Below are 22,896 nucleotides of genomic sequence, written 5' to 3' on the forward strand. Positions count from 1 at the left end.
ACCGCCACCAACACCCAGTTCTAAAGATGCAACCAGGGCAGCAGCAACAGCAGCAGCAGCAGCAGCAGCATCAGCAGCCGCCGCCACCGCTTCTCCCAGGCCCACGTTACTTTGATTGACAGCTGAACAAATGTTTCCCCGGTTCGAACGCTCGCGCTAAGGAACGTCAGCCAAGACGAAGCTCCGCCTTGGGCGGGCCATCTCCGCTCCGCCTCCGCTAACCCCATCACGTTCCGTTCATTGGTCTGAACCGCGGACGACGCCCGGCCCCCACGTGGGCCTCAGCCCGGCCAGCTCCTCCCCTCTGGCTCGCCATTTGTCAGCAGTGAAATGATGGGCAGTAACACAGAACGGCGATTAATGTTCAGCCATCTCTGATTGGTTGCTGGAGACACCTACCGGGCCGAGGGTGGGCGGGGCGTTAGAAGAGCGCCCCAGAGCGGTCGCGTGGCTGGCCGGTGATTGTAGTCAATCTGGCCGAATCCTCGACCACGGTCGCTGGGGGTGGACTACATCTCCCGGGATACTCCGCGGTCCCTCCGCGGACGGTTGTGAATATGTATCAGAATGTTAATGATTAGCTGCTGCTAAATTTGGTCAAAGAAGTCACCTACACAGAGCGTGTTGTTAGAGCTGTTCTGAGCGGGTGTTTGGGCTGTTGGCTGCTTGCTTCCCCCTCTCTCACACACTTGTATATTATTTTGAGGTGGTGTTCGCAGAGTTTGAAAGGAGAGAGAATTAAAAAAAAAAAAAGCCGCAAGCGTTTCACTCTCTTTTATTTTTATAATCCCCTTCAATTTGGGGTTAAAAAAAAAAGACAAGAAAACAGGAAGGAAGAAAAATAAGGAAATGAGATGTGGTAAAAGAAGCTAAAAGGTGCCTTTTTAAAAGATCGTTGCTGTGAAGTGAAAAAATCTCCAGAGAAACCAAAAAGCACCGCCGAGACCTCTTCCGAACCAAAGGAGTTTGTGTTTGCTTTTAGGAAAGAAGAGAGAGATCATTCATTCGGAGGAATAACAACCAATTAAAAGACAAATAAAAAAAAGTTTGGAGTGGGACGAGCGAGCGAGCGGGCGGGCGGCGCTGCCGGCGGGCGCTGGTGCGCGGAGCTCGCACTTTTCCCGGCCCGGGGGAACGGCGCGGTAGCGGCGCTGGGCTCGGCGGGCGCGCCTCGGCGGAGCGAACGTCGGAGCGTTGCCGCGGGAGACGCGCGCCGGACAATGCCCGCGGCGGGCCAGTGACGCCCGCGAGGAATGCCGAGCGGCCCGGCCGCCCGCACCCAGCCGCCGCCGCCGCCGCCGCGCGTTCCTGCCGCCCGCGTCACGCGAGACCCGGCGGGGGCCGGGACCGCCCGAGCCGCCCCTCGGACCCGGCCGGCCGCCTCCGCCGCCGCCTCCTCCACCTCCTCCTCGGGGCCATTAAAGCCAATGAGCCGCGCGCCTCTGCCCAGCGCAGCCAACTAAATCGGTTTGGATGATTCGCGACCTGAGCAAGATGTACCCGCAGACCAGACACCCGGTGAGTGCGGGCGGCGGGGCGCGAGCTCGCCGAGCGCGGGGGGATTCCCCGCGTCGCCCCCTGCGCGCCGAGTTGTGTCTGGGGCCGAAGGGGCGGGGAGGGCGGCTCGCGCCCCGCGGCCCGCTCGGGGAGCTGCCTGCGGTCACCCCCCACCCCCCGGCGCGGTGGCACTCTCGGAGGGGGTGCGGAGAGGCAATTGAGTTGTAGCCATTTTCTTATTGTTGTCTTTGAAGCCCCTGGAAGCCGCGCGGAGCCGTTCGCCGTCCCCGCGCAGCGACTCCTCGGGGCGGGGGGGTCGGCGAGCAATGGAGGAGGCGCGACTCCGCGCCGGGGCGGGGAGGGCGCCCTCGGCGGCGGCGCGGCTAGTCCGGCTGCGGCTCGGGAGTCGGGGCGCCGGCCCCTCGCGCCGAGGGCCCCGGGGACGCGCGAGCGAGCCCGCCGGCCGGCCGCGGAGGGTGGCGGCCGCGTCTCCCTCCTCCCCCGACCTGACCGCGGCCAGACGCCATGGCGCGAGTCCCCCCGACGGGCCAGTTTCGATTCCGGGTGGGGTGGGAGTGGGTGCGGCGCGCGGGTCCCCGGTCGCCCGCGGTTGGCGAGGGAGCGGAGCGGGGTCTCGAACCCGCAGGGTCCGGGGCGGGCCAGAGCACGCGGGGGCCCGGGGCCAGCCAGAAACCAGCCCCTGTCGGCTGTGTGGCGAGGCCGGGGGTGGGGGGTGGGGGGGGCGCTAGATGAGAGTTTTAATCGCTCTTCGCCTGCCTGCACGATGACCCCCCCCTCCCCCGCTAACGCCGCGTGGTATGTTTTCTCCATCTCCCTGCCTCGCCTGTGATGTGGGCTAATTAAATATTTTATTGTTGTTCTTTAGGCACCGCATCAGCCTGCTCAACCCTTTAAATTTACAATTTCCGAGTCCTGTGATCGGATTAAGGAAGAGTTTCAGTTTTTACAGGCTCAGTACCACAGGTAACGATATTGACTTTAGCTGATCCTCCTGTTTGCTTAGCTCTTGTCTCTCCACCCCCCAAACACACACAGACACCCCCCTCCCCTTTTTTTTGGCCTCCACAAAGGTGATATTATCATTTTTACTTGTGGGCAGAAAGGGCAAGTCAAGGCCTCTTTTACTCAGGCAGGTGTAAAGAAATTAAGCATTCTTTCCTTCTCCAGTAAATAAATAAAAAGGAGGCAGAACAATCGAAACTGGGGAGACTTGGAAAATGCTGAGGCCAAACTTTCGATATTGATTTATTGGGGCCAGGAGAATGGAAGGTTGGGAAGATTCTGGGGCCTTTTGACTTCCTTGGTTCTTTATTACTCGGGGCTTGATTCCGTCTCACTTTTTTCTGCCATTCCACTGAAATACCGTGAGCTTAGAGCCCTGGGAAGTCACAAGTGAGCGATTTCATTACTTTTATGCTGAAAAAATGTTTTCTTCTTAGAGGCAGTTGTTAGAGTGCCTTTGACATATTTTTCTTTTCGCTGGCTTTCTAATGACGTGTAATTCTTATTTCTTAAATGCAAGAACCAAAAAGAGCCACTGAACCCGATCCACACTTTGCCCCTGGGTGGTGGTATTCAACTTGTCTCTGTTTTGGAGGCAACAAATAAGACATCATTCATGAGACATGATTGATTCATATTTTCATTAATCTCTTTGTGGAACATTAAAGAAAAAAAAAAAACTCCCTTGTGACCTTTTGGGGGACTTAAATTTGCGCTTGGGTATGTACACATTGATGTTAATTTTTGTTTTCTTCTTTCATTAAATGAATTTAGTGAATGTTCATTTCTGGATGTGGCTCCGGAATTAAATTGTCTAGAGGATTTTTTTTCTTAAACAAAAACCCCACATTTGATCCTCATTGAAAGGGCAAGTCCGGGCTGGTTCCAGTTACCCCTTTCTCTCCCACCACTTCTTCTTCAGTAATGAGGGTGCTATTTAAGATCGTTGATTTGGCATTTTGTAGGTGATGATTTAGAGGAGGGAATGTCTATTTACATTTGAAGAATGTAAGTCAGGGTCTGCATTGTACTTAGATTTCATTATGTCTTGAACAGCCTGAAGCTGGAATGTGAGAAGCTCGCCAGTGAGAAGACCGAGATGCAGCGGCATTATGTCATGGTAAGAAAACTGTGTCACAGATTCAAAGTGCCTATTAGTTTAGGATACCAAAAGCAAGGATCTGTTCAGATTGCTGGAGGCTGTAGGATAGATCCCCGTCACAGCGTGCAAGTGCAGTTGGGGTTGTGGGAATGTGATCATTAGCAGCCTGTAATTCCAGGATGTTATAACTTGTCTCTGACAACCAGCTTTGATTTGAATTTTCAAAAAGTTCAGCTGCGTGGGGTATAATCCTCTGTGCTTTGTTTTTATAGACTGGAGGGGAAAAAAAGACCCTCATTTATGTTTTGTCGATAGTCACAAGCAAAATGTTTTTGCGTTAGTGGTTTTCTTTATTGTTTTACTGCTGTTGTTCCAAACAGTCTTACCAGTTTTTCTGTATACAGTTTGACTTTTAAGGTTTCATTTCTTTTAGAAAATAATGATGGACATCAAAAGACACCAGATGCCTTTTCACATTTTTCTCGCTTTTTATGTTATGTGTGTGTGTGTGTGTGTGTATTTGCATGTGTTTTGTGTGTTTTCAATTTCTGTGGTGTTACATTGGTTTGAAGCGTGTTGTCGTCTCCTGTATAACCCGATTTGTTCTGTCAGAATTTCTGTAATGACAGTTACGCTACACATCCAAAAAAAAAAAAAAAAAATCAGATCTGCTTTTTCAGAAGTCTTACCAAGCATGTTTTTATGCTTGTTCATAAAGGCTCCAGAGTAACTCATTCATTTCCTATCAAGCCTTTTTCCTTTGAATGTATGAACATGAGCAGTACGCTAAAAATGAGAAACGGAACTCTGAAATAGCATCACCTTTCTGAACAGTTCTTTCAAAGCATCAGCATTTGTTATGAGACACTCGCCATTAACTTGCCCGCTGTGCCTAGGAATTTGAGTCCATATGGTACTAAATTTTCAACAGGTCTTACTGATTCATCCGCTTGTGATGTATAAAGACAACTGGAGATTTTAAGAATGCTGCATGTGAAGTTGATTTTCTTAGTTTTGTGAGTTACTCTCTTAGAGTCTGTGTCTTAGGGTGGCTGCTAGTTTATTCAGTTCCTCCTTAGCATAGGTATTGTGGATATTTTGCTTTAGGTGAGGCTTTTATGTTTGTTTTAAACATACTTGAGGCATTTGAAACATACTAGGGAGACTGATGAAAGGCACGAAATTAATTGCTTTCCCTTCTTTGACAGTATTATGAGATGTCCTATGGGTTGAATATAGAAATGCACAAGCAGGTAAGTTACTTCTTTATAACCATTATAACCATTTGAAATGATAATAATACTGTGCACTTTAGAAAGAAAATTGTATGTTTTGCAATTTTATTCTTCATGTTTTTGTGATTTCCTGTATTTTGAAAGACTACTCAAGGGAATACTATCTTTTCAGGTGTGGTTCTCCATCCTTTTTGCATTTTGTCCTGAGTTTAATCATTTAAAAACGTGACGTAAAATGTCTGAATGCATATTCAATTTTGTCCACTTTCAAAAGCAGGATGCTAAATTTTAAAAAATGTCTTGTTTTTCTTTTGAAGGAGTTAATTTATGTATTTTGGGCATTGCAAACCTGTCGTAGGAGAGGGCTTTTCTTAGAAAATATTAAGAAGAGGAACTGTAAATAGTGTGGAACCTTCCTTGGCTTGGTGTGAAAGAATGGATAGTGGGTGAGCTGGGAGAATTCACAATGAAATCTGTGTCGCTACAAAAGAAATTGATGTAAAATAAAATCCTGGTACCAGTCCCCCGAGGATCCTTATTTGGGTCTTAACCAGGAACTATAACTGCACTTCCAAAATTTGTACGGGGTAAATTGAGCTTGATAGGAGCGTGTGATAGTGCTCAGCACTGGGCCTTCACATCTAGTAACTAGTTCAGCCAAAAGAAAAAGACAAAACAAAACAAAAAGATAATGATTAGTCAGAAAGTGTTGAGAGGTATGACTCAAACAGCCTTTTTTTTTTTTTTTTTTTTTTCCCCCTTTAAGAAACCGAGTAAAATGGGGTTTGGTTTAAATTTTCTACATAGAAAGGGAAGAGGTATATAAAAAATAGTGCTTGGTAATAATACTCTATTTTTAATGACCTCCTAGTGAAACTGTTTCAGGTCTGTCTCATCAACTATTTCACAGTAGGTGTGTATGTATTTACCTGCTGGGAAAAGATGAGGGAAAACTTAATGCTTTTCCTTTCTTATTTATACTCTTGGTAGATACCATTACTCTCTAAGTTTAAAACATACAAAATAATCACTTATTATTAGGCCTTTAGTACTTATGGATTCCTTTCTGATATACTTAATTACCACGTACTTGTAGATAGTAGATCTGTCAGAGATGACTGGTGGACAGGAAAAGGCATTGGAGAAACAGTATTTGAAAACAGAAAGTTGGAAAAAAAGATGAGTCGTCACTTATGCTGAGGATCTTTTATTTCAGATACTCTTTTTACTTCATAAGCTATTTAATTATGTCAATATTAACATTATAGTTTGCCGCACGTTAAAATTAAGTGCTTATTTTAGCATCTTTGCCATTTCTGTTTAGATTCATAATGTAAGTATCTCCTGCTTAACAGAAAACCGTCAAGCTTATGTATGGACTCCCCTTAGCTCTACCTTTAGGAATAAATTACATAAGAGATACAGTTTGTTAATTATGCTCATTACATGGCATTTTAGGTCTGGATCTCGTACATGTGTTTCTTTCTTTCTTTCTTTTTTTTTTTTTGTCCTCACCCCACCGTCCAAGATTAATTAGTGTCTTTTTCAAGATTGTGCCAGATGATTAATGTTCTTTTATTTTTCCTCCTGTATCTTATTTACCATAACACTTACTTTCCAGATCTCTTTATACAATTTGCAGTTTTGAGAGACACAGAGCTTGTATTTGATTGTATGCATTTCTTGGGGGGGGTTGATATGTGTGATCCCTTAATTTTACACATTTTGTACCTCTGTAATTCTGTCATCCACTTGTCCAGGTGGCCTCAAATGCCATCCATTTAAAATTGAGAATAGAGTACATTTTCCCTTTTTTTTTTTCTTGCTTTTAAATTCAATCATATCAAGAATCCTGAGGGCAGTTTATCACATTATGAAATACAGACAGCCCTGCAAACCACCTACTTATTATATTTTCTTTCTTTCCCCCCTTAAGCACAGAGGCATATCTGTCTTTATTTGTTTTCCTAGGCAGACAGCCTTGGTTCCTCTTGGCCTCTCTTCCAGATGCACTCGCTGGATACCCTCGTAATGGAAAGCAGCAATAATGCAGGGAAGTTGCCCTGCGGCATAATTGGGCCTAGTTCTCAAGATCGGGTTAGGCTTATTCACTTATTAGATTTGTGTCTCTGAAGGGTTCAAGAGTAGGAGTCCCCGGAGTCCTTGGAAGTACCCTAGTAATTGGTGGCCCTGAGATTCGAAACCTTTGTGTATTTTTTGGTTAACGCTCCTGTTCTTCTTGGCTGCTGCCAACCACAGAGTATTTATTTTTAGAGAAATTTTTCACTGGAACAGAAAATGATGGCTGTGATGGAGTCATGACTCTGTGACTTAGCAGACTGATAAAAGGATAAAAGCACAGAGCAGGGACAAAACAGGGTTGGGGGTCTGGTATTATGGGCCCTCCCCTTTCTGTATGATGTTCATCGTCAGTCACCCTGTGTTGATTCTGATAGAGAACTATAGAGTGAAATCTATGGGGAATTTGTCATTCTGAAATGAAAGCTAATGTAATTAGTACCAATTAAAGTACATTTAGTAAATTGGATTTAATCTTAATTAAGCCTGCATAATGTTGCCAATTTTTAACAATTATGTTTGAGAACATAATTAATTTAAATTTTGGTAACTGAGTAAATAGCATTAGTCTGGTAGAATTAGTTGATTTTTTTTTTTTTTTTTTTTTAAAGGGGAACTCGGTGACATGACATGGAATTAGAGCATAAAATATGAATCTAATTTCTGGTACTCTTTAGTGGGATCGATAGAACTGAGCAGAGGAAGCTGGGGAAAAAAAAAGAAACAGAAAAGTTAGGATGGACTGTTCTAGGCCCTGATGTGAATTTATGTTTCACCACTGTCTTTAGTTCCAACATGAACATGAAGATGACAAATGGGACATGGTTAGAAATGACACATGTTTTATTGTGATGTCTTCATATTGGAATTTTTTTAAATGGAAGAACGTTGGCCTTTATTCCCTAAAGATTTCCCTAAGTGTGGGGTTTTTTGTATTCTTTTTGTTGTTGCTGTTGTTCTGGATGGACCAGTTGGCCCATGGTTTAGTTGTTACTTTCTTGGCTGATTGTTCCTCTTTATAAATACAGTGTGGCTTCTAAATGGGTCAGTGGCCATGGGCAGAACAGGGTGATGCGTGCACTTGATAACATTGCTAAATACTGCCCGTTCCCATCCTTTACCTGTAACACTGTAATTAAAGAAGACCTCCCTGATTTAATCTGACAGCAGCAGTTACCACTTTAGAAAGCGAATATTGGATATAGATTAGGAACAGTAGGTATGTGAGTTCCATCTATAGGAAGTCTAAATGGAGATGAATATACCGCATTTTGAGCATGTCACGGGACTTTCTCATAGTCAATATTCTGTAGTCTGAAGGTTGTTTTTGCTTCTAAAAAAAAATTGAGCTTAGTATTTGAATTTTAGAATTTGGAACTTTTGGAAACCTTCAATATTTAGAACCTAAAAGAAGTGAACACTGCACATTTGTATACACATGTCTATGTGTTTGGGGCCACGCATGTGTATATATATGTGTGTGTATGTATGCATGTGTGTAAATGTATGTGTGGATAGATACATAATTGTTATTTTTTAATCAGAGCAGGAAAACTCCTGTTTCACTGCAAGCCATGTAAATTTTATTACAAGACTTGGGCCACAACCATTTGAGTGCTCCTAAAATATTAATTGAATAGAAATGAAAGGGCCTTGCCAACTGATAGGATATCATAATCATAGCCTCTCTGGTCGATGGTAAATGATGATAAATGACATTAGGAACCTTTTAGCAAACTGTAATAACTACAAGGAGGGAAGCAGTATGGATTTGCATTATATCTGATACCCTCTAGTACCAAGTGGATTGCCAATACTGCTTGTTTAGCATTTTCTAAGGGCAATAGGATATTGATTTCTGACTTACAAGGAACAGCTCTATTTTCACCATTGAAAAGTATTGCAGGTTGTTAAGAAGAAATTGACTTGAAGAGGCCGACTGCTGCCCATCATGGAGCAAATAAAGCAAAACTGCCGAAGCATGGTGGAGCAGCGAGACGGGCCCTCAGCAATTTGTTGCTATTAATTTACCATGCTCGACAGCAAATCAATCGGCATCTACTTCATCTGCTGGAGAAAATGCTGTCCAGGGCAGATAAAAGGCTCGGCATGGTACAGAGAATAGACTGGATTGGCCAAAAGGAGGCTGAAGTTAATGTGTAAATAAGTGAAATGAAGGCCACTGTTGCAGAGGAAGCTGTTGTTAATTAGTTTGGTGCTTTTTTTAGCAAACTATTTTAGAAAGTAGCCTAGGATTTGAAGAGTAAAATGAGATTTATTGAGGTTGAAGTAATATATGACTGGCATGACATTCCAGCCTTGGGTGGACTTGGGTGCACTAAAGGTGCAGTAAATTTATTTGGGGACAGGACTTGCAGTGGAAGTCCATTTGTTTAAAGTTCCATTTTGATCAGATTTCCTCTAAGAAAACTAATTAAAAAAAATACATTACTGGTTTCTTGCACATCTCCTGTCTTAGACTATAGGCTCTTGGATTTGGAGGATTAGGTGCAGAGAGTAGGTGTTCGGGACTGTGTATTGTATTCTCCTACAGTGACTGATTATTTTTTTCAGCAATGGATGATTGAATTCTTGTATGGCAATGAAAGTGAGCGATTTCCGAAGGTGGGATGTTATAGCCGAAAGGAATAAACCAATGAAAATTTTACTTGACAGGATTTTTGTTTGCTTTATAAACATGAGGGAATAGTCTAGGGCGTGGGGAACAGAGGATGCACACTGCTGCACTGGAAAATCTCAAAGGGATTACAAGTAAAATTTTGATGACTGTGCAAAAACCCTCCAGGTACAATTAGAAGAGGGTGGGGGAGGGGCTTCTTGGGCTTTTGTGTGTGTTTTTCATTGAGACTTAAAGCCACCTCTTCTATTTTAGGACTACTTAGCCTTCAGTAGTACTTCACAATTAATATTAACCAAACAGGTTATTGGTGGTGGTTTTTTACCTCTGGCATGTCTGATCTGGACATTTTGGGATAGGGACCCAGGCTCAGTCCTATTTAGTAAATCTAGGTAATACGTAGATTTTATGTTTTTCCCAAAACTCTTGAGAGGATCTAGTCTTGGGACAGTTGATATCAAGTTGGCAGTGCCTTGAACAGGACCCAGTGAGCTGCCATTTTACTTGTCACAAGGCTTCATGAGGAGCAGATCTGTGAGGAGGAAATTTAACCTGTCAGGGTATGTGCATAATTAGTGTTTTCTGGATGGCGTGGGTTTCCCCTTTTTCTCTTCTCACATGTCGAGTGCTGAATTTTCTTTTTTTGAGTTCTCATAGAATATCTGAAGATTGTTCACCTAAAGCAGTGATCGTTGAGTGGAATTGGAAATTCCTTTCAGTGGAAGTAAATGTTATTATATATCTGGCATGTGCTTACGGCTTATCTGGGCACACTGCCAAAATTCTTTAATTCTCACAATGATCCTAAGAAAGGGATTATGTCCAATCAAAGGGTGATTAAACAGGATCAGATCTGCACCAGGTGATATAGTTATTAGGGAGTGGATTCAGGATTCAGATGAATTCACCTGGGAGGTTGTCTCTTGGGAGACAGGTCTGTCCTGGGTTGGAGATTTCAGGCCGCCCTTTGTTCCAGGAATGGAGCGCCCTTGGGAGGCTGGGATAGGCCTGGGGTTTGTCATGAAGTCACTGAACTTTGGGCTCATACTCAGAATCCCTGGAGTGTCCGTCAGATTGCTTTCAGTGGGTGACAAGATGAGGTCCGCTTTCCCAGGGCGTCTCCCACAGCTGGGCTGAGGAGAGCTGACTGCTGCTGAAGACCGAGTTTGCTTCCTCCCTGGGCAACCTATTTTTCATTTGTTTATAAACTTGTTCTTCCATTTAACTTTTATCTTTTCCTTGTGGCTTCTAAAACTATGCCTGAAGACAAGGGGCTGTTTGTTAATCACCATCTTGTGGGTTTTTGAAGGGGAAAACAGGGAGGGGAAAATGTGATGTTTTGTGGCCTCTTTGTAGTTCAGAAAGAGGTTCTTAGATGCCGGAAATCACACACAGCTCAAACTTAAATGAAGGCAAATATTTTGCTTTTACTAATAAAAGATTTTCTTTGCAGCTTTCAAACAAAAGGATATTTCCTTCCAGTGCCCCTTAATCCGTACTGGATATTGTTTTTATTTATCTTCTGGGCAAAGTTCTTTGTATCTTAAGTAATAATACCTTTGAGCTGGGTTGGACTATCTTGTGTCTTTAGGCGCTGCTGCAGCCATAGTGAAATCCGGAGATCGTGCTGGCAAAGAGTAATGTTCTCACATTCTTCATTTCCCCTTTTCTCTCCTAGAATTTTACTTTTTTTTTTTTTTTCCTTTTTGTGCAATAGGATAGGTAAAGTCCATTGGGGATGAAATGTTTAAAATGTGCACTTAGGAGTTATATGTGTGTGTATGTCTGCGTGTATTGTTTAATGAGGACATTTTTACTACCTTTGATATGACTGGCTAGTCTGATTTATTGCTCCAGGACAGCAGTAATAGGTTTGATGGTGACGGATCGAGTAGAGGGGATGTGATTTTTTTTAGAAGGTGCTTTCCCTTGATCCCCTTTTGCACCTCCACTTAAAAAACCTAGCACTCAGGGCGCCTGGGTGGCTCAGTGGTTAAAGCCTCTGCCTTCGGCCCAGGTTGTGATTCCAGGGGTCCTGGGATCGAGCCCCGCATCGGGCTCTCGCTCAGCAGGGAGCCTGCTTCCTCCTTTCTCTCTGCCTGCCTCTCTGCCTACTTGTGATCTCCGTCAAATAAATAAAATCTTAAAAAAAAACAACAACAACAACCTAGCACTCTAGGGAGGGTGGCACAAAGTGGTCTTGTGGCTCAGTTACCACTTGCCAGAGCTGCACTGTTGGAGAAGAGCCCCGAGACAGCGTATTTGGGAGAGGGGCAGCTGAGTGTTTGCACCGACAGTGGCAGTGTGTGAGGCTTAGGACCTGACTCGATCCCTGCTAAGTGTACTGCAAACAGGATGCATGAAATTAATACTACTCTACTTTAAGCGGAAAGGGCTTCAAAAGTTTTATTTATTTACTTTTTAAGATCTTGTTTATTTATTTGACAGACAGAGATCACAAGTAGGCAGAGAGGCAGGCAGAGTGTGTGTGTTGGTGGGCGAAGCAGGCTCCCTGCTGAGCAGAGAGCCCGATGCGGGGCTCGATCCCAGGACCCTGGGATCATGACCTGAGCTGAAGGCAGAGGCTTTAATCCACTGAGCCACCCAGGCACCCTGGGCTTCGGAAGTTTTAGCGAAGACCAGAAGTCAGGGTTGTTTTGACTTCGCCTTAGTAACAGCTGTCAGTGGTCGTTGCTGTACGTCTGGAAAGAGGGATTTAGCCAGCATTCATCAGCGCAGATCTATACACCTTCTCTGCTTTCATTGGAAGTGACCCAGTGTTTACGCCAGGCACATGCTATTTCTCTACCAGCAGGGCCAAAACTTTGCTCAGAGCTTCACTGTGTAACCCGTGCTCTTGCCAGGGTGTGGAGGGAGGGCAAGGTGTGGCTTTTCTTAGCTGGACTGTTGGAGAAGCAGAAGAGAAATGTCCTGGGCGCCCCTCAGGTCCTCGGTCTGCCGGTCATTTGTGTCACTTCGTCGTTATTTTTCAGGATTCTGCGCACAGGTGCTTCAGATCTGTGCTGTGGAGGGAGCTTCTGCGTTTCGCGGCAAGCCGGGGGGGCTGCTGTCCTGGCGCGGGCCTGGGGCTCCGTGTGGAGCCTGGCCGCGGGGGGACACTCCAGATCCCGGCCGGGGCCTGGCGCTTGCCGCAGCGAGCCGTAGGGGACACGAAGAGGGGTACCTGCTTCCTGATTTCTTAGCAAGCTCATTCCACTGACTGTTACTCATTAGGATACTGTTACTTTCTGACCGCGTTTTCTGCTTCTCTAGGCCTGTGGATTATTTTGGTTAAGGAGTTTGAAAATACAAGGAAATAAAACCGGAAAGAATAGTAATTGTAGAAATTATGAGCACGGGTACCCTGTAACACCCTCTCTTTACACAGAGCTTAAGGATTTTATATGTTCTCCTTAATCTTCCTGCTGTTCCTGTAAAGCAAGTAGCAAGCTTTGGATCCGTGTATTTATTTAAATAGCTTCTGTCAGCGGAGTACTCCACAGTTTGCCAAGCGGTGTCATTCCACTGGCCTCCTCGAACAGATGACACTGAGGCTTAAGGGCTTAAGAGACTAGCCCAGTGTCACAGTACGGGCGGATCAGCCCACGGGCGGGGAGCCTAGGGTTCACACAGGTCAGTGAGCTCGCCCGAGGTCGCATAGCGAGAGTCGCTGGCAGAAAAGGAAGTGGCCTTCTTGACTTCCCTTCCAGGGCTCCCTTCCCTGACCATGCTGTTTCCAGACAGCGAGTAGTGTGCTTGTTCGGCGATGTTCTTGGCTCCGTGCAACGTGAGGAGCACGGCGATGCCGTTGGCAGTCCAGTGGGTGTTAAGTGTCCTCGTGAGCTAGACCTCTGATCTGGGTGTTTGTGTGTGAGTACAGAGCCTTCCTCTTTTCTTCTCTGCCCTTCCAGTGCCTGGGCCCTGCCCAAAGGGAGGCTTAGGATCCACAAATGAAAACCCAAAGCCTAGATCCACTTTTAGCAAAGTGCCTAATACAACTGGCTTTTCCTGTGTTCCTAGAGTATGCCCTGCGAACACTATGCTAGGTACAACCTTGTTCCTTGCCAGTCTCCCCTACCCCCTAGAATGTAAGCTTAATGGGAAAGGGGTGTCTCTTTTCTGTGCGGTCCCTGGTACTGAGAACTGTGCCTGTCACACAAAAGGTGCCCTGGAAATACCTGGGGAGGGGAGAAGACTCACAGATCGAGCTAGCCAAGAATATGTGTGACTTATTATTTTCAGGGGCTACTACTGAGGTTGTAAGATAACAAAAATGGAGTTCCCAAGCCTAGTTAGGCCTGTGGTGCCTACTTGTTAAGTTTGTGGGGAAAGTGACAGATGGAAAGGGAAGTAAAATGACTGAGCTCGGTGTACCTTTCGGGAGTGAGTTCGGATAGAGTAGAACACATGTATTTGAGCATGTTGAATCTGCCTTTTTTTTTTTTTTTTTTAAGATTGTATTTATTTATTTGCCAGAGAGAGAGAGAGAAGAGAGTGAGCAAAAGCAGTCAGAGTGGCAGGCAGAGGCAGAGGGAGAAGCAGGTGCCCTGCCGAGCAAGGAGCCCGATGTGGGACTCAATCCTAGTATGCTGGGATCAATACCTGAGTCAAAGTCAGCTGCTTGACCAACTGAGCCACCCAGACGTCCCTGGAATCTGCCTTTTTAAAGATGAAAACATGAACGCGTCCTAACAGAATTTAAAATTCAGTTTGAACACCACTATATCACTAGTCACTGTTTATCTGAAGAATTCTTTCACTGCTAATAAGTCTGCGCACATGTGGTTTGAGTGAGTGTGGGGAGAGCCTGATCTTGACACACTGTCATGTGCTTAGCTGACAACCTTCCAGATCATAGAAGTGCAGGTGTCTAGTACTTTTCAAGGAACAAGGAACTTTAAAGACCTCTTAGTTTTTTATTAGTGGAGATGGTATAGTGTTAACGAAAAAGTAATCATCATTACAGTATTTTTATGTAATCATCATAAAAATACTGTTTTTAAGTATTTTACATATTTTTAAGTAATCATCATAACAGTGATTTTTAGAGAGCTTATCATGAGGGTGGTAGTTCACTTAATCTCACAATAACCTTACGAGATTATAGTATATAATTATTTCCATTTTCTCTATGAAGAGGAGGCTGAGATACAGAAATTAAATAACATCATGAAACAGGTCCTTGGTTTGATTCTGTTTTTAGATTATTGGTATAGTAGATATTTCTGCCATGTTCCAAATGCTATGTTTGGGATACTCTACTACCAACATATACCCTACTGTTTCCCCTCAAATACTTGACTGAATCCAGGGATTCCGACTCTAGTTCTGGCCTTGCTAGTGACCAGCTTTGTGATACTGCTGAGTATTTGAACTTCTCAGCACTATACTTTTCTCAGTTTCAATTAGGGTATAAATGAACATCGAGATCCCTGTTAGCTGCTGTGGTCTAAAATGGCCCTTTGGTTTTGGTTATTTTCTGTGACCAGCTGACTAGAAATTGAGGCTTACTATCATTTTTTTTAGTCTTAGGAAGTTTCCCTAAACAACTCTTCTCAAAGGTTGCTTGTTTGCTTGCTTGCTTTCAGTCCAAAATAAACCTAATGAAGTTAGGAGTAGAAATGGATATTTAAGTTTATATGGTACTTTGTATTTTGCAAGGTGCTTACTTTCTCATCCATTATTTAAGTCACAATAATGTTGCTAAAGTATTTTCCCTATCTTGGGGAGGAATAAAATAAGATATAGATGTTAAATGATTAAATCCCATAGTTAACTGGTAGATGGTTCAGAATTCACTGATTTATGTAATATCACTATGACAGGGGATATAAAAATATGTTATACCAGTATTTCTTTAAGGTCATCTGTTTTTAAAGATTTATTTTTATTATTTTTTTTATTTACTTATTTGACAGAGATCACAAGTAGGCAGAGAGAGAGAGGAGGAAGCAGGCTCCCCGCCCAGCAGAGAGCCTGATGCGGGGCTCGATCCCACATCCCTGGGATCATGACCCGAGCCCAAGGCAGAGGCTTTAAACTACCCAGGCGCCTCTAAAGTCATCTGCTTTTATACCTTTATTTTGGCATATGTATTAGAAAACTTAACCATACAACTTGTGAAATGTATAATTTATATTGGGATCCAATAATTTTCTACCAGTGTGTTAGGGGGTATATAGTCATTTGTTAACTATTACGTAATTAGCTCCTGGGATTTGTTACCCCTCCGGAATCCATAGTAGATGTCAGCTTCTTTAGCCGAGGTTTACCTTGGGGCACTCAGTGTAAAACATGTCTGTAAACTGGCTTACAGTGAACTTGAGATCTTTAGTCCTTGGGTGTCTTGCATTGTCCTATCCGGGATCTTTTATTTGGGGGAGGGTTTGCACTTCACAGCTTGGTTTATGGTAAGTTAATCATAAGCAAATAAAAGGGGACGATGGTTAATCTTGGCCGTTTTGAGTTGATGAATCAAAAACATAGTAAAGTGTCCTGTTCTAAGGCATAAGCTCCGAAAAGGAAGAATGTGTTTTGTTACTTCTGTACCTCTAAGCACCTAAAACAGTTCCTGGAACATAGTAGAAGAAATGAATGTGTGCATGCTGGAATAACTAAAGGAAGGGTATCATTTTCCATTTCATTGCCTTTCTACCTATGTCAACCACCTATGTGTAAGTTTTGTTTCTGAGCTATTAGGACTTTCTCCGCTTTGTGCTGAGCAAAAAAAAGGCCTAAATAGGCAATAAGGAGTTAGGTGTTCTCTTTGCAGTTTTGCCATAGGTCCTGGAGTTGGTGATGGGCTATTTTAAAATTTAGGATTTGGATTAATTACCAGACGATGGTTTATTTCTAAGGTGTCTTTTACCTCTAACATCGTATGATTTAAAAATCACCAGCATTAGCAAAAGGTTCATTTTTAATTTCATTGTTTCACTTTAGAGATGTGCCATTTAAGTTGGGGTTTAGAATCAATTTTATGTGACAGGAAATTATGTATATATTGCATATATATATGCACATACCTGACTGAGAGAAGTATTAGACTATTGGAGCAGCTAATAGAAAAATCCCAGTGTTGCCAGTATTTTACAATCTAGAACCATGTTCTCTGTTGTTTTTTTCCATAGCTACGGCTGTGTCTTGCAAGTCCTTCTCTAGGCTAAGAGCTCATCAGTGACTAGATGGAGTTACAGATTTTTCCTATATGTGTATGGCAAGTTTGATGATAATAATAAGTTAATATTTATTAAGCACTTCCTGTGTACCAGGTGATGCAGAAAGTCTTTCAGATGTGTTAATTTGTTTAATGGATAATCCTTGAGGAGAAGGGATCTGGTTGTCCTCACCATGTTAGAAGAAACTAACTTCAAGAGCAGCTAAGAAATTTGCCAGGGTTTAGTATGTTGCAGAGTGGGAATTTAAGCCTGGGCAGTCTGGCTTTGGAGTCTTTGTTCTTGAACCAGTGGTGATACCTGCCTCCCAAGTGACCATTTTAATATGGTAAGATTTTTTTGTTTTGTTTTTATTTTTAAAATGTACGTTGGTACTAGTCTGCTGCTACGTTCTGTACACAGGGAGCTTAAGTGTTAAAAATAATAGTGAGTTTTTTGGGGTATGTATTTGTATCAGAAAAGTGTCTTTTGAATTCTCAGATCAGTCAGTTCTTTGCCCCCTAGTCCGTGTTGGAAAGTGTGGTGTTGGGGCAAAGCAGGCTCCTGATTAACCAAAGCCACGTTTTCTGCCAGCTGCTGTCCCCTCCATGGGCAGTGTGGCTTCAGCCCTGCTTTCTTTCCATGGGCAGTCCAGGTCTGGCTCTACGCTTCTTCAGCAATATGCAGTGGAAGGAACACTTGTAATGAGTAATAATACCTGTGGTCTCCAGATTGAGTTTCTAATGTACAAAACAATTCCTTTTTGTTTTTGTTTGCTTCGGGACTTTCTACTACTGTAACTGTTGAGTAGAAACGTGGATTGGGGGTAGTTTATCAGCTGAGGCTACAGGGCCCTGCATAAGACCTTCATTTGGTTTAGTTACTCAGGTTGAAGAAAAAATACTATTTTTTTTTTTTTTTCAAATCAACAAGTGCACTGAGTTAATGAACCAGTTAGGTTCATCTTTATTGAAGATATTCATTGCTGGCTCCTGGTCTGATGACCACAGCCAATGGGTATTTTTGTACTTCTGACTAGGAAATCTCTAGAACAGGATAGTACCTTTTTTAACCACATGAGAGTGTCCAGAGAACTAAAAAACTGCCTGCTTAGGAGTAAAAATGGGATGAGGATCATTGGCTGGGTTTTAAAGGATCCTTGAACATGGTCCTTGACTTCTTTGCAAAATTGTATGCCCTTTTCTATGGAAAAGGAGTCCGTAAGCATTCACTGATCCAGTGAGGAAGCCAGGACCCAGATGAAAGAGTTTGAGAACTACTTCTAGAGCAGTGCTCTCTAACTGGGCCAATTGCTTTCTCCCAAGGACCATTTTGGCAGTGTCTGGTTGTCACAACTTGGAGGTGCTACTGATGTGGAATTTGTAGAGGCCAAGAGTCAACCTTACCTGGCTTCTCTAGTTAATTCTGTCAATTTGAGAGAACATGTCAAGTCATGGTTGTCTTTTTAGGTTTTCTGGTAATGCTAGGAAGAGTGAGGTTGGTGGTAGTGGGTTATTCCAAGCTCTAAATGGGGATATTCCATGGTCTCCTGCAATCATTTCTCCCTTTCTTCCCTCCCTCCCTTCTTCCTTTCCTTTCTCCTTCCTTCCTTCCTCTTCTTCCCTTCCTGCCTCCCTTCCTGCCTCATTTCCTTCCTTCCTTTCTTCCTTTCTTCATTTCTGAAGGGAGATTTTTTTCATTGAAACTATTGGACTGGTGGAAGTTTTCTTGGCCTTAAGTGGGGCCTGTTTGTCCTGACTACTCATAGAAGGTCCCAGAATTAGTCTTAGTTCTCTTGTAGGGAACAGTTGGTCCTTCATCAGCCTTCATTTGTCCATGCTGAACATAGTTGGTCATTTCAGCCGTTGTCATGGACATTCACCTGGTTAGTACCAAGATGTATATGATAGACAGGACCACTTGAGATCTGAACATCATACCTTGGCCTGATCTGCCCCAGTTGAGGGATCAGGGCAGTTCTATCTTTTCACTTGGTCTCTTGCTGAGGTCAAAGGGCATTGTGCTTGTCTTTGTCTAGTCCTGGTCACATTGTAATAAACAAAATGGAACCCTGACTCTGAGTTTTCTCAGTAGTCTGTGGGTCTAGAACATGGATTTATTTTATATTTGAATGCATGGGCACTGATTCGTGAACCTGAGTTTTGCTTGGACTTACTTTTTCCCTCCTGTATATTCCATTGAGCTGTACTATGAATGTGGGTGACTGTTTTAAAAGCTTTTGATTTTTTGGGATATAGAATTGTTTTGGAGAGTGGCTTATTACCTCAAAGTACATCCATGTTGGTTAACCTCAAAAAATATTACAGTTGACCTAAAGTGGCCAATAAAAAACATGGTGGCAATTCCACAGTTACTTGCTTGACTATTTTTTTGGCTAACTTGGACAGAATGTTCGTTTGGGCTTCTTAATGGAGAAATTGTGTCCTGCAAAATTCCAGAATGCCCTTCTTAGGCTTTCACCTTTATGTAGGTTCCAGGAATGTGGAGGTGACAGTTTGGCAGCTCGGCTTCCTTGCGAGTCTTTCCTTACATTTATGAGGTGGCAGATTTAGGAGAGGCTAGTTCAGGCATAGTACATTTATGTACAAAAACCTGACTTTTTAATATGGCTAGTTGTTTCCAAATGCTTGATGTGGTTGGCCGAGGAAGATGGCTCGAAGTTTGGACCAATTTTAACCAGATTCTAAGCAAAACTGATAGGATTTTCTTATAATCTAAGCAAGAATTCAGGATGTTTTGCATCAATTTTGCATCCGTATGGAGAAAATTCTGGTAAGATCTTTGTTGCATTTGGGTTGTGAGATGGTATTCATGCCAGCATCGCATGCTTAGATTGATAAATCATCCTGCATCTTTTCCTTGATTCAGGAATATCTTGGAGGTACTGGCAGATTTGGTTCCAGACCATCACAATAAAGCAAATATTGAAATAAGCCAAGTCAGATGAATTTTTTGGTTTCCCAGTGCCTATAAAAATTATGTTTACACTATACTGTAGTCTACTAAAAGTGTGCAGTAGCATTTAAAAAATGCTTAAAAAAATGCACATTAAAAAACACTCTTGCTAAAAAAATGTTAGCCATCATCTGAGCTTTCAGCAAGTCGTAATCACTGATCATAGATCACCATAATAGGATAATAATGAAAAGGTGTGAAATATTGGGAGAATTACCAAAATGGGACGCAGAGATGTAAAATGAGCAAATGCTGTTGGAAAATGGTGCTGATAGATTTTCTTGATGTTGGATTGCCACAAACTCTCAACTTACAAAAAAAATGCATATCTGTGAAGCACAGTAAAGTGAAGTGTACTAAAACTCTGTATTTAATTGTCCAGTTTGGGGCATGCTTTTGCCACGTTTGTTTGATGCTCACCCCAAAACTATCTATGTAAGATGGAAATACTTAGCTTCTCAAAATGAAGTATCTAATACGGGACCTACAGTGATCCAGAAGATTATAATACCTAAACCTGAGGTTGTTTTAGTCTTCCTACATTGAGAGAGTTCCTTGGTGAAGAGAAGGTGGTGCGGGAGACCTCTGATGTAAGGCTGAGGCGGAGATGGCTTTGAATTCTTCTTCAAGCAAATGCTGATTGCTCTCACACTACCTGTAGGGCACACTTTGAGGTCTAGGAAATTAGAAGAGGTGATAGGCTTGCCTTTGTGGAATTCTAGTCGTTTTATGAGATTTGGACCAATGTAAACAAAACAAGGCATTGTGTGTGGATGGCACTGTGACCTAGGGGATAGGGAGTCCGGAGGGGATTAAGGATGCTATTCCCAAGGTAGATGCAGGGGCATTTTAGTGGGCCATCAAGAGGAGGGGGTCACTTGGGAATAAAGGAAAGGGGATAATTCCAAGTGAGAGCCACATAGATGGGTAAGAGCTGTGTATATTCAGGCTCTTGTTAGCATTTACAGCTTGATCGGGATGGGGAAAGGATGGTGAGTGGGGAAGGCAGGTTTGGGATTCATTTATAGAAGGCCTTGAATGCTAGTATAGTATGTGGACTATTGAAGGAGAGCAAGAAGATTAATCAGACGGTAGGGCAAGGACATGTCTGCTTTGCAGTTGCCTTATTCTCAGCAGCTAGCATGGGCCATGACAGCAGATGTTCAGTGAATGTTGGCTGAAATGATCTGGGTGAAGAGAGACAGGACTGGAGAGGGACAGGGTTGAGGAGGCATGTGGGACTCACAAGGAGGAACCCAAATGATCCAGCATTCATTGGATGAGGAGTGTGTAAATGCATAGGGGAGAGTTCCTAAGACATTGACCCCTGTAGCCTGGCAGAATCCTCGTACTGCTGATAGAAAAGGAAACCTTGGAAGGGGGAACTTGCTCTCGATTATGCTGGCCATGAGCTACCTAGGGAGGAGGGAGTGATAGAAGGAAGAGGAGGAAAGAAAAGTAAATGTGTTGCTTCTCCTTTTTTCTTGCCCTCATATCCATATCTTCCCTTCATCTCCTGCCAAATCTATACTCCTGCCAAGAGCCTCAAGGATTCTTTTACGTAAGACCTGTATTTGTGCCTTTATTCTCTACCCGGGCGAGGATGGACTTTGCCAGGCAGCTCTTTGCAGACAGTGGATTTAGGAACTTCCCTTAATTTTAAAGAAGGCGTGTGACCTTTGTGTTAGTGTATCGAGAGAGTGTTTCTCTTCATCATTTTTGCTCGATTACTGCCATTACCTTTATATAGATAGAATAGTGGGAGTTTGCAAATTATCTGATTTTTGACTTTTTCCTTTTTGAAGTTTTTTAACATTAAAAATAGGTACAGATTCTCTAAATTATTCATCAGCTGTGGAAACTTTGCTCCATTCTTTTTTTTTTTTTTTTTTTACTTTTATACCATTTGGCCAATGACTGTGTTAGGTCAGTGATTCCATATCCTTTTTGTGTTAAGAAATTTTGTGTAAACATGAGTCTGAGTCTGTAATTGTTTTGAGAAACTACTGTATTTCAAAACAAATAATTTTCCCCATTGTTCATTATGTATGATCTAAATACTGAAATTGCAATGAATGCTTCAGTCAATGCAAATTATATATGCAGTTAATTTTCTTCTTTTTTCCCTAATGTGGCATATTCTATATTTTAATCTTCCCCCCTTTAGACACTTGTCTTAAACTGCTGTAGTGGAATGAGAACAGCAATGATAGTAAGGAAAGTTAAGTAAACATGAAATTAAAAAGGCCATAGAGTACATTTTGGTAAACCAAAATATTGCTTGGTGGCATAAAACCACAGATCCATTCCAAAAAGAAAAAAAAAAAACACATGCGGAAATGTGGTTTTGCTGTCTGTCATGCAGTCTGTTTTCAACTGTCAGAAACATAACGTTGCTTTCCGGGGTATTTTTTTTTTTTTTTTTTTTTTTTAAGTCTGACCACAGCTTTTAATTTCCTTCACTCCACCCACACCTCCCACCACACCTCCATGTATCTAGTGCTAATTTATGGGTGATTTAAATGTACTGACATAATCATCGACCAGCAGAAAGGTCAGCAGTTGTGGCAAAAGTTTCTTGTCTCAGATGTGCTGGGTGCCAATTCTGTGCTTTTGGAAAAGTCTATAATCAGAACACAGTGATTGTCCTTGATTTTGGACTTTTTTTTCCCCCCACCAAAGATTTTTATTTATTTATTTGACAGAGAGAGATCACAAGTAGGCAGAGAGGCAGGCAGAGAGAGAGGGAGAAGCAGGCTCCCCGCTGAGCAGGGAGCCCCATGTAGGACTTCATCCAAGGACCCCGGGATCATGACCTGAGTTGAAGGCAGAGGCTTAAGGACAGAGCCACCTAGGTGCCCTGGACTTTTAAATTGAAATTGTGATCTTTAAAAGTGGTTTTGAAATGCTTGGTTGTTTTTTTTTGTTGTTGGGTTTTTTGTTGTTTTTTTTTGTTTGTTTGTTTGTTTTGCTAAAAAGGTAGTATTAGGAAGAAGAATCATCCATGATCCTTCCACTCTGAGCTAACTGCCGACCTAGGCAGAAGGCCAAGGCTCAGGCCTTACTGTCTCTCCACCGTTTGCACTATGGCTGATGCAAAATTATGTCTGCCTACCCCTCCTCGAAAGTACTGGTCAAGGTTCAAAGGGTAATACAAAAATAGACACGTATATGTTTTATTTCTTTTAAAAG

General features: G+C 42.9%; 1 protein-coding gene across 13 annotated transcripts in view; it reads left to right on the forward strand.

The window, feature by feature from the left end:
* The first annotated feature begins 552 nt into the window (after window positions 1–552).
* TLE4 (TLE family member 4, transcriptional corepressor) overlaps window positions 553–22,896 on the forward strand; it is a 143,298-nt gene continuing 120,954 nt past the window's right edge. For 4 of the 13 annotated variants that reach the window (XM_082694469.1, XM_082694474.1, XM_082694477.1 and 1 more), the window contains exons 1-4: window positions 600–1,518; window positions 2,384–2,481; window positions 3,577–3,640; window positions 4,831–4,875. In XM_082694469.1, the coding sequence (XP_082550595.1) occupies window positions 1,474–1,518; window positions 2,384–2,481; window positions 3,577–3,640; window positions 4,831–4,875 (252 nt within the window). In that variant the 5' untranslated portion in view covers window positions 600–1,473. Of the gene's footprint in view, window positions 1,519–1,887; window positions 2,062–2,383; window positions 2,482–3,576; window positions 3,641–4,830; window positions 4,876–22,896 lie in introns of those variants that run through there. The other 9 variants (XM_082694470.1, XM_082694471.1, XM_082694479.1 and 6 more) reach the window with 6 other exon arrangements.

Source organism: Mustela nivalis (genome assembly GCF_964662115.1).
Source record: "Mustela nivalis genome assembly, chromosome: 13".
Taxonomy (NCBI): domain Eukaryota; kingdom Metazoa; phylum Chordata; class Mammalia; order Carnivora; family Mustelidae; genus Mustela; species Mustela nivalis.